This window comes from Tamandua tetradactyla, chromosome 3, assembly GCF_023851605.1.
Source record: "Tamandua tetradactyla isolate mTamTet1 chromosome 3, mTamTet1.pri, whole genome shotgun sequence".
Taxonomy (NCBI): domain Eukaryota; kingdom Metazoa; phylum Chordata; class Mammalia; order Pilosa; family Myrmecophagidae; genus Tamandua; species Tamandua tetradactyla.
The window spans coordinates 177,725,007-177,742,648 of NC_135329.1; the positions used below are offsets into that span (position 1 = coordinate 177,725,007).

Genomic DNA, 17,642 nt, shown 5'->3' on the forward strand with positions numbered 1-17,642 from the left:
TCCCAGCTGACAGAGGTGTTCTGGATGGCATCAGCCTTTCTTGAGTAAAAGTAACCTCTTGTTGGTACCTTAATTTGGACATTTTCATGGCCTTAGAACTGTAAACTTCCAACTTAATACATTTCCTTTTTAAAAGCCGTTCCATTTCTGGTATATTGCATTCGGCAGCTTTAGCAAACCCAAACACCTCCATAATGGGAATATCTTTTGAGATATGCTGCACTTGAATCTAGTTAGGAGATAAAATTGACTTCCTATATATTACTAAGAGGTTGTGTAAGTGCTCTGCTTGAGGGATTCCACAATCCATTAAAGATAAAAATTATTTAAGACAATTACTTTGAATATTTGATATTTAACATGCTAAGGATAAATGCTAATGATAAATCATAAATTCTGTAGAATGTTTATTATCTTATTAAAAGGTTTTGTCTAAAGAATCTATTCCTATTTACAATGATAGTAAGAGAAAAGAAATGTCTGGTTATCAGGAAATTTGTATGCACTTTCTAAAGGACTCTGACATCTTTTATCAAAGTTCTTCACAAATATTTCAGTAAATACTTAGTAAACCATCTTCAAATGTTCTGAATACCTACAAAGTCTTACTTTCTTATAGTAAAGATATCACTTATTTTACCAAAGGTAAATTGTATTTCTAATTATTTACCCTATTTAAAAATATGTATTAGACTTTTTAATATATGCTTTTTAAAAAAACAGTAAATTTAAAACCTAAACTTATCCATCAGAAATAAAACTTAATTACTACATTGCTAATATATACTTTGTAAAGCATTACAAAAGCAAATCTTAATTCAAACCAAAATCTTTAAAAAGAAAATAAAACACTTTAATTTCAAGAGTTCAGAGAATGCAGTTCATATTTTATACTTTATAAACACAAAATGTTGTTATTATAAATACAAAATAAAGAAGAAAAATACAGTAATATAGCTTTATAAAGGATGAAAACCTTATGTAAACTTTTAACTTAAAAGGCTGCTTTCTGAAGAGTTGACCTGCGGGTCTACATAATCTGAGAATTATCTATAGATTTCATTTATAGAAAGAATCTCTATAGTCAAATTATCATTCACTTTCATGCCCCCACATGGGAAGTAGTAGGTGAATATCTGTAGGAGTACAACTTATTGTCTGCTCCTCCACTCAGAAGTAACTGTATAAAGGGAAAGAAAAAGACACAAAAACATAAGTAAATACAATTATTTCAAGTGACAACTAAACCTAACAAGATACTGATGATTTTGATTCAAAAAAGAACTACACATGACTTGCAGCAAGTGCTAATATTTAAATGAACCACTTGCATCAATTTTCCCATTATATACATCTATCAAAATTTTAAAATCAGATCATCTGAAATCAGTTAAGACATAAGCTCTACTTTCTATGACACATTTGCTAAAAAACAATAAACAAGTTTGAGTATAATTATCCATTTGAGAAAATTAAAAGTTAAAGGACAGCAGAATAGTCTGCAGGTAAACAGATAATACAAGTTATGCAAATAACCATAGAATTCGTATTTAAAAAGAATTCTTAGGAACAAGAGTTTATAAATATACAGAATATACAGAAAAATAACTACAAATTGTATGCCTTTAACAACATTTTATAATCCAGACACAAGATTTTTCTAATTCGGAAATACTTTGATCCAACTAAGTCTAAAGTAGTGAATTTATGGACTTAAAACACTGCTTCAAAATTTAAAATTTTACTGTTCCTATTATTAAAGGACAAATTTGTTTCTTCTTTCCATGAGATGTAAAATTTTATTAATAACTTTAATGAATAACAGAGTACAAGACTTGTAAATGATATACTGAAACTAATAACTATAAACACAAATGCCAGATTTAATCTAATAACAGATTTTATTCTTCACCAAATAACCAATTAAATTCTTACCCCTGCGTCTGTCCAATCTACACTCAGAACTTTGTCTTCATGAGCAGCCAGATCATAGAGAGGAGCCTTACAACTAAAAGATGACAAATTAACAAGGTATATGTATTTCATAGTATTAAAAGAAACAAATATATATGGATATATACACTTTCCTAAGACCTTTACAGAAGTTTAGTACCCTTGTCCTGATAACCACAGAATCTTAAAATTCTGAGTATTTACTTAAATACCTCTGTTTTTTCCATATCATTAGCAGGCAAAAAATTTACTGTAACAAATATATTCAGGAAAGATGCTATTTATAAAAATTTATAAAATTTATTTAAAATTTCACACTTTCACGACTACCTTTCTTTTACCCAAAATTGTGGCTTTATATACTCTTTTGTCTATATGCCAATAACACCCAAATTTATATCTTCAGCTCAAACTTTTCCCTTGAACTTGGTAAGTACAACAAATTGCCTGACAGGTATCTTATAAACACTACAAATTTAAAACACCCAAAACAAAATTCTTGATTTTCACTTTCAATCCTGTTTTTCTACTCCTTCCCATCCCAGTAAGTGGCACCATCACCCCATTGCTCAGGCAGAAATTATGGGCATAATCTTTGCTTTCTGTCTCCACATTCAATCCATAAACCAGATATGCCAAACACCATCTTCAGAATATATGTCAAAGCTAACCACTTACCATCTCTAGTATTCCTATGATAGTCCAAGTCACCATGACCATTCTCCTAAATTGCAACAGCCACTCTGCTTCTATTCCTGCTCCTCTGCTCAAAACCCTCAAAAACCTTCCCAGCTGATAATGAAACCCAAACACCATTTGGCTTATAAGGACCTACTCAATAGAACTACTACCTTCCTCATGTCCTGCTACTTTCTCCCATGTTTCATTCCATTCCATCAACACTGGCCTTCTTGCTATTTCTCCAACATACCAAGATTCTTCCTACCTTATTTACTGTTCCCTCTGCCATGATCTTTGTTCATCTCATAACTTCATATTATTCAGTTCACTGCAAAAATATCATGTTCTCTGAGAAGCCTTCCTCAAAGATGTGTCCCTTTACCCTGCTTTACTTCCTTCACAGAACTTAGAACGTACTAGAAACTATAGATTATTTGCTATGTAAAATGTCCAGTTAAAATGCATATTCCTTCTGAATGTTAAAAGTCACATATCAGACTCGTAGCTCAGCCCAGGCCTTTGGAGATGCAGAAAGGAATCACCCCAGGGAAAGTTGTTGGAACCCAGAGGCCTGGAGAGAAGACCAGCAGAGACCATCCTGTGCCTTCCCACGTAAGAAGGAACATCAGCGGAAAGTAAGCTGCCTTTCCTCTGAAGAACTAATGAAATAAATCCCTTTTTATTAAAAGCCAATCCGAGTTCCGGACCAAGAGGGCGGCTTAACAATGTGCACATTTTAGTTTGTCCTCCAGAACAACTACTAAATAACCAGAAACAATACAGAACAGCTCCTGAGGCCACATCAGTGATCAGACACACAGCGTACCCCAATCTGGACCAGCTGGACTGGCTGTGAGTCCCCCCAGAACCGAGAGTTCCCCAAGCCGCGGCGGCCAGTGCCCCTACCCCACAGGCCGCTTCCCAGAGGGGAAAGAAAGAGATTTTACCAGCAGCAGGGGCTGAGCCCAACCAAACACCAATGTGGAATTAATTAACAAATTCTGACCATTAAAAACAGGCCATCAGCTCAGGTGAACCTGGTCAAAGCAGAGGGTGCTCATTTTTGCCCCAGCGCCTTCCCCAGGGGAGGAGGGTGGAGCCCAACTCAGGTGGAATCCCTCTCCCAAGGAATTCAGACACCAGGGCTTGGTAATTTGAAACCATTAAAACCAGCCTACAACCTCTCCTCGGTCTCCACCATGCACCCAGCCAAAGTCAAAGGTACCACATCATCTTATGCTGGTGGGACCTGAAGGCAGACAAGCACCACATACTGGGCAGGATAAGAAAAACAGAGCCCAGAGACTTCACAGGAAAGTCTTTCAACCTGCTGGGTCTCACCCTAGGGAAAACTAAAGCAGGTGACTCTTTCCTCCTGATATGAGGCCAGTTTGGTCTGGGGAAATCTGGCTGGGGTCTATAGTATCTACGTAGACCCTCCTAAGTGTGTGTGGGAGAAAGGCACCACACAAGCAGGGCAAGAAACAGGAAAACAAGAACTGAAAAAACTCCTCTATTAAACAAAACTTAAGTTAGAGGTCCACATAAAGCTGAATTGAATGTCAAAGAACAGACAGACAACAAATTCATCCAGCAAGAAAACCCTAGTTAAAAGAAGTGAAAGCGGGCGGGCCGCGGTGGCTCAGCGGGCAAAGTGCTTGCCTGCTATGCCGGAGGACCTCGGTTCGATTCCCGGCCCCAGCCCATGTAACAAAAACGGAGAAACAGAATACAATAAAACAAGAAAATGTTTAAAGATGTTTCCCTTTCTTCCTTCCTTCCTTCCTTCTATCCTTCCTTCCTTCTCTCTGTCTTTCCTTTAAAAAAAAAAAAAAAAAAAAAAAAGAAGTGAAAGCAATCTCCAGAATAAACTAATTAAGGTAATTAAATGCCTAGATGCCAGCAAAAAATAATGAATCACACTAGGAAAATTGAAGATATAGCCCAGTCATAGGAACAAACCAACAATTCAAATGCAATACAGGAGCTGAAACATTTAATTCAGAATATACGCACAGACATGGAAAACCTCATCAAAAACCAAATCAATGAATTGAGGGAGGATATAAAGAAGGCAAGGAATGAACAAAAAGAAGAAATTGAAAATCTGAAAAAACAAATCACAGAACTTATGGGAATGAAAGGCACGGTGGAAGAGATGAAAAAACAATGGAAACCTACAACGGTAGATTTCGAGAGAAAGAACATAAGATTTCTGAACTGGAGGATAGAATATCTGAAATCCGGAAAGAAAAAGAAAATATAGGGGAAAAAATGGAAAAATATGAGCAGGTACTCAGGGAACTGAAAGACAACATGAGGTGCATGAATATACGTGTTGTGGGTGCCCCAGAAGGAGAAGAGAAGGGAAAAGGAGGAGAAAAACTAATAGGGGAAATTATCACTGAAAATTTCCCAACTCTTATGAAAGACTTAAAATTACAGATCCAAGAAATGCAGCGTACCCCAAAGAGAATAGATCCAAAAACACGTACTCCAAGACACTTACTAATCACAATGTCAGAGGTCAAAGAGAGAGAGAGAATCTTGAAAGCAACAAGAGAAAAAGCAATCCATCGCATACAAGGGGAGCCTGATAAGACTATGTGTAGATTTCTCAGCAGAAACCATGGAGGCGAGAAGACAGTGGGATGATATATTTAAATTATTAAAAGAGAAAAACTGCCAACCAAGAATTCTATATCCAGCAAAATTGTCCTTCAAAAATGAGGGAGAAATTAAAACATTTTCAGACAAAAAAATCACTGAGAGAATTTGTGACCAAGAGACCAGCTCTGCAAGAAATACTAAAGGGAGCACTAGAGACAGACATGAAAAGACAGAAGAGAGAGGTGTGGAGAAGAGTGTAGAAAGGAAGACTATGAGTAAAGGTAAAAAGAAGGAAAATTAGATATGACAGATAAAATCCAAAAGGCAAAATGGCAGAAGAAAGTAATACCCATGCAGTATTAACACTAAATATTAATGGATTAAATTTCCCAATCAAAAGACATAGTCTAGGAGAATGGATTAAAAAATAGGACCAGTCTATATGCTGTCTCTACTCAAAGGACATGAGGGCAAGGACACAAATGGACATTTGCACACCAATGTTTATAGCAGCATTATTTACAATTACCAAGAGATGGAAACAGCCAAAATGTCCATCAATGGACAGGTGGCTAAACAAACTGTGGCATATACATATGATGGACTATTATGCAGCTGTAAGACAGAATAAAGTTATGAAGTATGTAACAACATGGATGGACCTTAAGGACATTATGCTGAGTGTGATTAGCCAAAAACAAAAGTGGGAATAAACTGGGAATATTTCGTTGGTAACAGAGACCATCAGGACATAGAATTAGGGTAAGATATTGGGTAACCAGAGCTAAAGGGATACAGATAGTTCAACAGGACTGAATATAAAAAGTCAGAAATGGACAACACAACACTACCTAACTGTAATACAATTATGTTAAAACACTGAATGAAGCTGAATGTGAGAATGATAGAGGGATGAGGGCTGGGGGCATAAATGAAATCACAAAGAAAGATAGACAATAAAGACTGAGATGGTATAATCTAGGAATGCCTAGAGTGTATAATGATAATGACTAAATGTACAAATTTTAAAATGTTTTTGCATGAGGAAGAACAAAGGAATGTCACTACTGCAGGGTGCTGAAAATAGATGGTAATTAATATTTTAAAATTTCAACATGTGTGTGAGACTAAATAAAAAAATGTCTATTTGGTACAAAATTTATATTTTGACTAGTGCATTTCCTAATATAACTTATGTAGATAGTTGGTTGAACAACATAAGTACACGGAACCTTGGGTAGGACATTAGATTTTATTGGTTTGCCCAGAGTGATGTCCCGATGAATCCCATAGTGATCTGATCAGTGAATGGAAAAGTATTTGTAAAGTCTCCTTCGGGGAATGGTGAGAACAGGGGAAAATTTAACCTCCCCAAGCTGAATTATTGATGTTCTCACAAGCAGTGCGGACAACCAAAGCTATAGGCTCAGCCCCCAGTCTTGAGGTCTGTTCACATGAAACTTAACCCCACAAAGGATAGGTCAAACCTACTTAAAATTAGGCCTAAGAGTCACCCCAAGAGAACCTCTTTTGTTGCTCAGACGTGGCCTCTCTCTCCAGCCAATACAACAAGCAAACTCACCACTCTCCCCCTGTCTACATGGGACATGACTCCCAGGGATGTGGACCTTCCTGGCAACGTGGGAAAGAAATCCTAGAATGAGTTGAGACACAGCATCAAGGGATTGAGAAAACCTTCTCGACCAAAAGGGGGAAGAGTGAAATGAGACAAAGTGTCAATGGCTGAGAGATTCCAAACAGAGTCGAGAGGTTATCCTGGAGGTTATTCTTATGCATTAAGTAGATATCACCTTGTTATCCAAGATGTAATGGAGAGGCTGGAGGGAACTGCCTGAAAATGTAGAGCTGTGTTCCGGTAGCCATGTTTCTTGATGATGACTGAATAATGATAGAGCTTTCACAATGTGACTGTGTGATTGTGAAAACCTTGTGTCTGATGCTCCTTTTATCTACCTTGTCAACAGACGAGTAGAACATACAGAATAAAAATAAATAACGGGGGAATAAATGTTAAAACAAATTCAGTTTGAAAGGCTAGTGATCAATGAAAGGAAGGGGTAAGGGGTATGGTATGTAAAATTCTTTTTTTATTTTTCTGTTTTTGTTTTATTTTTCTGTTGTCTTTTTATTTCTTTTTCTGAATTGATGCAAATGTTCTAAGAAATGATCATGATGATGAATATGCAACTATGTGATGATACTGTGAATTACTGATTATATATGTAGAGCGGAATGAGCATATATTAAGGATGTTCGCGCTTCTGATTTTTTTTTAATAAAAAATTATAAAGAATAAAAAAGCCAAAAAAAAAGTCACATATCATAAACTTGTATAAGAATATCAAAAGGCAAATTTAAGGTAAGAAAATAACTACACCAAACAGGAATTTTCAATTCTACTTGTAAAAATATGTAAATAAACAATGTATCCACTTTATTGGTACATTATATAATAGTATTGTAGCACTAGCCCATAAATAAGATGATTATCTTTAATATCTAGTTATCTTTTAAAATCTATATTTTTATTTAATTTTCTATTGCCATATAATTTATAATTTAGGCACAAAACTATTTACTCAGTGACTTGGCCTTCTTCTTTATTTCTGGAATATATATCATAGGTTCTCTAAACTCTCTTTTTCTCTATGTCTTTTTTTTTTTTTTTTTTTTTTTTTTTTAAAGAGAGAGGGAGGAAGGGAAGGAAAGACAGAGAAGGAAGGAAGGATGGAAGGAAGGAAGAGAGGAAGAAAGGGAAACATCTTTAAACATTTTCTTGTTTTATTATATTTTGTTTGTTTGTTTGTTTTTTACATGGGCTGGGGCCGGGAATCGAACCGGGGTCCTCCGGCATGGCAGGCAAGCACTCTTGCCCGCTGAGCCACCGCGGCCCGCCCCTCTCTATGTCTTTTAACAATAATAATTTCAAGGTCAGAAAGATGGATTTTATAATCTTGTGGATTTTTTCTTTTTTGGCAAAAAATAACACTAATTAGATTCTTTCTGAATGTAAAAACTAGCTTAATAACATAAAGACAATTCCTTTGATCCTGGTTTTTCCCTTTGATTATCAGTATTTATAAGATCAGTACGATTGAAAACATTTTTTACTCTTGTTTTTTGGATAATTATTTCAGTATTCAATTCATTTCTCAGGATAAAACAAATAATTAGTATATTTATGTTGTATATCATAAATAGGATTTACCTTCTTGTATCCCACAGCTTGACAATGTTATCTAAAGAACCTGAGATCAGCTGCTGTTCATGGGTAGGACACCACTTTACTGATGTGACCCAGCCTGTATGTGAGGTTAGGGACAGTGACACCAAAGAACCATCTGAACAAAGCAAAAAGATAGAAATTGTTGGATTTTAGAAAAGAGAATTAGGCAGCACAAACCCAAAATACTTCCAGATAATTTTTATATACCTTTCTAGCAAGAAGAGAAATTGATGTTATTTACAACTAGTGTACTGTTTGCAACTCACCTTTCATTCGGGGATCCCATAGTCTGATGTGCCTATCTGTACTCCCAGATGCTAAACGTTTACAAAGTGGAGAATAGGAGATACAATTAAATACTTTATTTCCTGTCTAAAAAAAACAGAAGGAAAAAACACTTAGTTATGGTGGGTTAAAAGTAAGCATCCCCAGAAATTTATCACTGAAAATATCAGAAAAACAATGAATTTCTAAGTCTTACCAAAGTTGACTTAAGGCTGCCAGTTTCAACATCCCACACTCTAATTGTGTGATCCCAAGATGCAGTACAGATTTCTTCAGCATCTGACCAAAGGACTGAGGAAATTGCTTCCTTGTGGCCAGAAAGGGTCACAATGGGAGTCTAGAAATGAAAGGAGAAAAGATTTTCATTTCATAGTAATAGAAACAATCAATTATTACTTCTAAAGCCCATATCCCAGATACTTTAACAAGTCACTTTAGCTCTCATACTGCCTTATTACTTCTTACATCAATCCTCCAAAATGGATATTTCTGTTTCTTCTTTTATAGATGAATAAACTGAAGCTGAAAAAGATAACTCACAAGGTCACAGAACTTATAAGTCAAAGATGGAGGTTTGAACCTATATTACTCCGAAGTATATAGTCTTTCAACTATATTCTGTTGCTTCCCAATCTGTCTGTTGGCTAAGAATTGTTTTTCATTTTTAGTAGTATTAACATTAACAAAAACTTAAGTCTCCTGCTGACAAATATGTTATATGTAGAAGTTAGTAGAAAAGGCTTTGGGATCACATAAACCTAGATTCAAGTTAAGGTGCTGCCAGTTTCTAAATTAATTTCAATAGTTTATTCTCACCGCTCCATTTCCTCAGTGTCTTAAAGTCCTATTATTTAATTTTTAAATAACGTCCAGAGCTTATTTATTTATATTCCAAAATTTCTAACATCTTTCTTAAATTAAAAGCCCCAAATTAGGTATAATGCTTCCTTAACTATAAGCAACATGTGAGACAAGGCAAGAATTTTGGAATGGAAGATGGTCAATCTACCTTTGTATCTGTTACATTTAGTCTCCTTAAGTATCATTTCCTCATCTGCAATATGGAAAAATGCAAACTTTTTCTGTAAAGAGCCAGGGAGCAAATATTTTAGGCTTTGCTGGTCACATACAGTTTCTGTTTTATTCTTTTGTTTTTAAAACCCTTTAAAAATGTAAAAACCAATTTTAGATCTCTGCAGTACAAAAACAGGCCAAGGCCAAACGGACCATTGGAATGCAGGTTGCCAACTCCTGGGCCAGATGATGTTTATGGTCTCTCCCTTCCAGCTCTAAAATTTTCCTGAAAGAAGTAAAGAAACATGCTAGAGGAGTAAGGAATAGAAATACCTCTACTGGAAGCCAAAACAAAATGAAAAGATAGTGTTCTGGTTTGCTAGCTGCCGGAATGCAACACACCAGAGACGGATTGGCTTTTAATAAAAGAGGATTTATTTTGTTAGTTCTTCAGAAGAAAGGCAGCTAACTTTCAACTGAGTCTCTTTCTTATGTGGGAAGGCACAGGGTGATCTTACTGGCCTTCTCACCAGGCCTCTGGTTTCCAACAACTTTCCCCGGGGTGATTTCCTTCTGCATCTCCAAAGGCCTGGGCTGAGCTGCGAGTGTTTGAGATGAGGTATGCTGAGCTACTTGTTGAGCTCTCTCATTTAAGCACCAGCCAATTAAATCAAACATCATTCATTACAGCAGGCGCGTCTCTTAGCTGACTGCAGATGTAATGAACAACAGATGAGGTCCATGTACCACTGGCTCACATCAACAGCAAAAGAACTAGGTACCTTCACCTGGCCAAGTTGACAAACTGAATCTAACTACCACAGTTAGTATAAATGTAATCAAAGGCTCTATGATAGAAAGCAACATGGTAAAAACAATAAACTTATCATATAAACCAACAATCCCATTCCTATTATTTACCAGGGAAAAATGAAAACTTAAGATTCACACAAAAACCTGTACATAAATATGTATAACAACTTTATTAACTGTTGAATGATTAAACAACCTGTGGTACATCTATACAATAAAGGAACAAACCACTGACATCTCAACAACATAGATGAATCTCAAATGTATTATATTAAGTGGAAAAGCCAGGTACAATGGTTATATACTGGATGATTATATTATATGACATTCTGGAAAAAGAAAAACTGTAGGAACAAAGAACAGATCAGTGGTTGCCAGGGCATGCATAGGTTGGGAGGAGGGGTTGACTACAAAGGGGCAGAATGAGGGAGGTGGTTGGGGAAGGATGGACTGACCTTAGTTTGGTAGTAGTGACAAAAGTTAGAATAGTCTAACTTTATTAGACTTAGAATTAGTCTAACCTTATTAGAGAGAAAAAAGCAATTTTAATACAGAGGCAAAAACCTTACTATATGTTAATATATGAAGTAAATGATAAGTAAATTAACTGAATGGCAACATAATTAAAATTGAAAAGTCAGTTACTGGAAAGAAATGCAGAGAGAAGATAACTGTTTTTGATATGTCTTATTCTTTTGGTCTTAAAAATCTGAATTTTTCTATGTGCTATTTGCAGCAAAATTTTCACTGCAATTCGCACTTTTAAGGGTTTCCAGCATAATTTCAGTTAATAATTTATGAATGCATGAGTTCAAAAAGCTAGATGAGAAAATGAATATACTGTTGTTCCCCTCAAATAAAATGAATGGAAAAACTTATGAAAGTACACAGTAAGTTATCAGCAAGACACTGAATGGAGAAGATACTTGTAAGATATATATCCAGCAAAGAACTTGCATCCAGAAAATAAAGAGAACTCTTACAAATCATTAAGAAAAAGATAGGCAACATACTTATTTAATGTAAGCTAAAAATACGAACAAGAACTTCATAATTGGATATCCAAAGAGCTGAGGCTTCATATCATTAGTCATTAGGAAAAAGCAGATTAAAACCAAAGTAAAATTCTACAATGTACCACGAGAAATTGACAAAATAATATAATTCTTAAAAGTTATTAAACGTAGGCATGTATTACTTGATAAAATTAGTTGTGGGTTAAAACAAACTGACAATACCAAGTGCTGGTAAGGATGTGGAGTATTAGTTCTCACGTACTGCAAGTGTAAGTGTAAACTGATAAAACTATTTCAGAAAACTTTTTGGTGATATCTAACAGAAAGTTGAACATACTAATACTCTGGAACCCAGTAATTCTACCTCTTTGACTATAGCCAACAGAAATGACTGCATATATGCACCAAAAGATAAGTATAAGAACTTTCTTAGCAGCTTTATTCATGACTGCTCAAAATTTTAAGCAACATAAATGTCTGTCAAGAGGAGAAGGGAAAAAGTATGCTCTATTCATGCAATGGAACCCCATATATCAATAAAAAGAACAAACTATGAATGCCCAGCAGCATGAATGAGTCTAACAGATATGATATTAAATTTAAAAATAAGTAAAATGTGATTTAAAATAGAATAGTGATTACCTTGAGGGAACTACTTATTGTGAGGGAGGATAAAGGGAAACTTCAAGCTGCTGGCAATTTTCTAAACATTGATTTGGGTAGTGATTATTTGGGGGTATGGGTTTGTAAAAATTCATTAAGCTGTATATTTAAGATGTGAATTACTGTACATAATCTTTTTCTAATCAGATACATTCTCTTGGAGATTTTAGCAGGGATATTCGTTAACTTACATTACCACTGGCACAAAATCCAATTGGTAAGGCATTTCCAGCTTCAATTTGTCTTATCAGAGTAAGTGATAAGAAAGCTGGATAGCTGCCAGATCTTTCCTCTTGCAATTTGGCAGTCCATGTTTAAATGTATTAAGAAGTTATAAATCACTACTTTCAGATGGATCCAGCTAGCACATTGCATTTTACTCGTTTGACCAATCTTTTATGAGCACACTTCACTCCTAATTTCCAATAATTGTTATAAGATATTTTGCTTTTGAGGATTATAAGAAATGTTAAAAATGTGTGCTTGATTTAGTACACATTCATTACAGCTTTAGGAAAAATATGTTTTCCTAAACCCACTCACTACTGTCCTTCTCATTTAACTGTATAAATAAAGGTCAAATCATGTTATGGCAATCTTCATAACAAAACAGAATAAATAAGAATCTGGATGAATTTAGCGAGTTTGATGTAATGCAATCTAACAGCTAAATGATGAGAATAAAATCCCAAATTAAACTTGATTTATAGTAGTTATCACTAGCATCCCTAGTAAGAAATACATTCTTAGTAAACAAAACAAATACAGACACAAATACAAATAGTCAAGTAATTGAATATTTCACTTACCTTTAGTGCAAAATTTAATAGTTAAAATATCCTAACTTCAGGAATGCATTATATACCAAATATAATAGCTAAATAATCAAACTACCAGTCTGTAAGATTGGTTGGATATATTTGAAGACTCAAATAAAGGTAGAATAGAATATTGTAATAAAAAAATTCTACAAACCTACCAAAAGAAAACATAATTATGACTGAAGTAGCAGGCAAGATAAAAGTAACCATAAATGTGAAAGAATATATTAAATTACCATATATTTGTCAATACTGACCTAAGCCAAGTATAGTTAATTTCTCAATACACTTACTCTGGTTAGTCCCAATTGCTCTGTTTTCTGTTTCTTTCTTGGTCGATTAGTAGATTCTTCCATTTCATCTTCCTCATTTGTAGGGACTGTATTATAGTGAATCAGATTTGGTATTTTCTTAATTTATAATTAATATTCATTGCAAACATTCTCAAAGAAATATTTACAGTTCTAGGTACAGACTTCCTCCATGTTATCTCAATCGGTTAAGAAATGGATATACCTCATTATTTTGGTTAATAGAAAATAACATAAAAACAATACCTGGACTACCAATCTTCAAAATTTAGAAAGCAAAAAAAACACCAGTACATTAAAAAACTAAATTGCAACCAATCTGAAATTTTCCTGTCTTTAAGATCGGCATTTCGAATATTCATTACTTTACCCATAGCCAGGCAAAACTGCTTATTATTAGTTCTAGGAGAGTACTGACCAGATTACATTTAAATTATAAAGGAGGAAATAACAAAAACAGATACATTTCAACCATGTTTATTCTCCTTAACTAGTAAATAATATACATTTTTTTCTAATAAATTTTCTAATACTTTTCTAATAAAGAATTAAAAGTGTTTCATGGATAGTTGTGTTTTCTGTTTGATTTCTTTTCATTTTTATTAAAGGTCTTCTGACTAGGTATCACATCCAGATTGAAAACCAGATTGTAGTTTTTTAACTACTTTATAAATATTTATCTGCTTGATAAACCCTTTAAGGGTAACAATTAATCATAAGATATCTCACCTAGCACTATCAAAAAAAGTAAAAAATTACACAAAAGGAAACTTTTCTAAACTAAACCACCTCCTGCCTCAAAATTGTTTGCTTTAATCATTTTTGAAAAATCTACTAAAATGGATTATACAGTTTCTGCCATCTTACACCTAATTTAAAACAGTTTAAACATTTCTTCAACTTTATGAACTTTATGGTATAATACTATAACAAAGCAATTCTTTCAGAAGTAACAGAGGTATTCTAGTCTGTTAAGAACCTAGATTACTAGATTCTTTAAATTTAAATGTTTCATGTTTTTTTTTTCTCTTTTCTTCCCATCAGTGTCTTCTCACTACTATCAAGGTACCTTCCTCTAAGAGTCCTTCCTCCACCTCTATATCTCTTTATTGTTCCTTATTATCTATACTTTTGAAGTGAGAAATTGAACCTTGATAAAATTGTATTAAAAAAAGAAAACAAAAGTAAACCAGTTTAACTGAGAGATTCCTCTAACAGGAAAGTGTATCAAAATGGTTCAGAAGCTATTTTTGTTTTGTTGCCAGGTTCTGAATAGGAGAATTCTGAGAACATAATACCAAACATATTGTGGATACTTGCAGTAATTTAGTGATATTATCAAATAAATAAAGGGATATTTGGACAGAAAAAAAATTGAAACAGAGACGTAAACTTATTTTTGTCCATTCTATAGTCAAAAATATGTATACTTTAAAAAGCTTTGGTAAATTTTCATGGCTTATTATGGGTAACAGAGATTCTTAAAACACATTTAATAAAACAGAATAAAGGAAATATTTAATTTACCTGTAGACCAGATCTTTAGCATCTTATCCCAGGAGCCACTGCAAAACTAAATACATATATGAAGGAAAAAGAGTATGTAATATAATTCATCATATTACTTGCCTCATTGTTTCTATCTATTTAACTTAAACCTTTACTTTGTCTAATCTTTGTGGAGCATGGATTCTGAAATTCTTCACTACTAGTTACATTCCACCTAGCTTCTTAGCCTCCTGGAGGATGCACCCTCAATCTGCATGGCAACTAAAGGAGCTACCTATGCTCATGAGCCCTGGCCATGTTTGCATGTAGATGGACAACTAACCTACAATGTACCAAAAGGGCAAATCCTCATTCAGGACCTCTTTATTTAAACACGTGTCCCAGAGAGTTGAAATTAGTCTCTTTTCACGGACAGAAAGTGTAGGATGTAATATTAAGAGCCAGGTTTATTGCCATGTGGAAAATGCCAATCTGTTGTGAGAGAGAACACCAACTTAGAGGGAAGGGAAAGGGAGAATGTGCTGCCATGTGAACCTCCATTCCATCACTCTTGCTATGACGTTGTTCAACCTTTCCTTCGATCTCACAAGCCAATTTTCCTTTAAGCCTAAACAAGTTCAAGATGAGTTTTCGACTCCTGTAGCCAAAGGTAGGGTGCCATTAATTCACTTAAGTTTTTTTTTTTTTTTTCATGGGCAGGGTCCAGGAATCAAACCCAGGTTTCCAGCACTGCAGGTGAGAATTCTGCCACTGAGCCACCATCGCACTGCCCTTCACTTAAGTTTTGACTCAACAATAAGTAAACTTTCTTTTTGGCTGAATATTAAAAAAATCATTGAGTCTTTACTTTCGAATGCATCAAATGTCCTGTTACCCTAACTTAAACTAGAATGTTTCAATATAGCTTAAGGAATTTTCTAAATTTTAAGAGGGTTTTGTAGACTTATAAATTAGTAGTGTTGTTGCCCTTACGTTCGTATCCTTTCAACTAAAATGTATCATTTTGTCACGATAAAGAATAGGTCAGCACTGATGATAAAACAAACTCCGTTAACACTAACCTAGTATATGCTAAGGCTTAGATAATCAATTAGGCATTTTCAATAGATGACAGCATGGTGAGTAACTGATGGACTGAAAAATATGTCAATTATTATGCTTCAGAAAATTATATAAATTGCTTGATAATTTGATTTCTTCACATTTCTGTGGTTTATATAATGCTCTAAACCACAAACATACAGAATGAAAAAGTGAATCTATATCTCTTATTGAATAACTTTTTACTTTTGGTTTGAAATCACATTCTTTTATCACCAATTATCCTTAAACTAGGCCAATTACGATGAGGATTTGCAGAAAATTTTTTTTACTAAAGCTCAAATTCTAATTTAACACACTGCTAATAACATAACAGCTACTTACTTTAGTACCGGTGCTATCAACAGCTATAGATTCCACACTTCCAGCATGACCTCTGCAGCAGTGTAGGGCTTTCACTTTGTTTCTCTCTACATTCCACTCCCATAAGAGAATAGTCTGATCCATAGATGCACTCAGTAGTAAGCAAGACAAACTGTCTGAAGAAAGGAGAACATAAGCAAAGGAAATAAATTAAATGCAAAAGTTTTAAATACATTGTATTCTAAAGCCAAATAATTGAATTTTTTTTAAGATGATAAAAGACAAAAGTACTCATATAGCCAGCTATTAAAGAGAAAGCCAACTAAGGGTATAAAGGGAAGATTCTTCAAAAATACAAATAGAAGAGGTTTTAACATACTCAATATTAACTCCAATGTGTATACTATCTTATGTAATTTTAGTAACGATTTGTTTCTACCAACTTCATGGATATTTTATATAATCCTTTTCTTCTAAATATTAAAATTTTTTAAAATACAGTTTTATTGAGAACACTCACACACCATCCAAACCATCTGAAGTAAAGAATCACTGGCTCACAGTATCATCACATTGTTGTGTATACATCCCCATGATCAATTTTGGACTATTTTCACTACCTCAGAAAGGAAATAAAAATAAAAAATAAAATCCAAATCCTCCGATACCCCTTGTTCCCGACCTCTCCCACACTGACCCATAGTACTGGTGTGGTACATTTGTTAACCGTAGAACACTAAATTTTTAAAACACTCACAATAACTTATGGCATGAAACATTTCCAGACTACTCCCCATTCTGCTCCAGCACTGAAAATGGCTTATTTCAAAATCCCTGTCCAGGATTCTCATCAATTTAAGCAAAGATCCCTAACCTTTTTTCACCCAGGCCACATCTTTTACAACATCTGTATGTCCCACAATTGTCATTATTGACTTTCCTTCCAAGGACCAAATTCGAGAAGTTTTATCATAAGAACCAGCCAAGATCCTATGAAGAGAAAAAAAGTCCTATGAAATATAAAAAATAAGCATTTTCATACTCTAAAATTTAACTGTTTCAAAGGCAAGGACAAAGTAAACCTTGATAATTACATTTTTAAGCTCTTCCTTAATTATGAAAATTAAGATTTCAAAATGCACTAAATCAAAAGATATTACACTTGACTTTTCCTGACCTTATAAATATAAAAATATAACTGATAATCCCTGAATTTCATTGCTTATAATAGTTATAAATACTACAATTCTCAGGAAAGCCAGACAAATTACTTATGCAGTCTTACAGTCCTTTTGTACTTAACCCGTGACAAAAA

General features: G+C 34.2%; 1 protein-coding gene across 5 annotated transcripts in view; it reads right to left on the minus strand.

Annotated features, from left to right (window-relative positions):
- Positions 1 to 829: 829 nt before the first annotated feature.
- The window catches only part of WDR12 (WD repeat domain 12), a 30,569-nt gene continuing 13,756 nt past the window's right edge, over positions 830 to 17,642 (minus strand). For all 5 annotated transcript variants that reach the window (XM_077154777.1, XM_077154776.1, XM_077154775.1 and 2 more), the window contains 9 exons: positions 17,202 to 17,317; positions 16,349 to 16,503; positions 14,942 to 14,987; positions 13,397 to 13,482; positions 8,973 to 9,113; positions 8,758 to 8,863; positions 8,474 to 8,606; positions 1,936 to 2,008; positions 830 to 1,180 (listed from right to left, as the gene is read on the minus strand). In XM_077154777.1, coding sequence (XP_077010892.1) covers positions 1,103 to 1,180; positions 1,936 to 2,008; positions 8,474 to 8,606; positions 8,758 to 8,863; positions 8,973 to 9,113; positions 13,397 to 13,482; positions 14,942 to 14,987; positions 16,349 to 16,503; positions 17,202 to 17,317 — 934 coding nt within the window. In that variant the 3' untranslated portion in view covers positions 830 to 1,102. The remainder of the gene's footprint in view (positions 1,181 to 1,935; positions 2,009 to 8,473; positions 8,607 to 8,757; positions 8,864 to 8,972; positions 9,114 to 13,396; positions 13,483 to 14,941; positions 14,988 to 16,348; positions 16,504 to 17,201; positions 17,318 to 17,642) is intronic.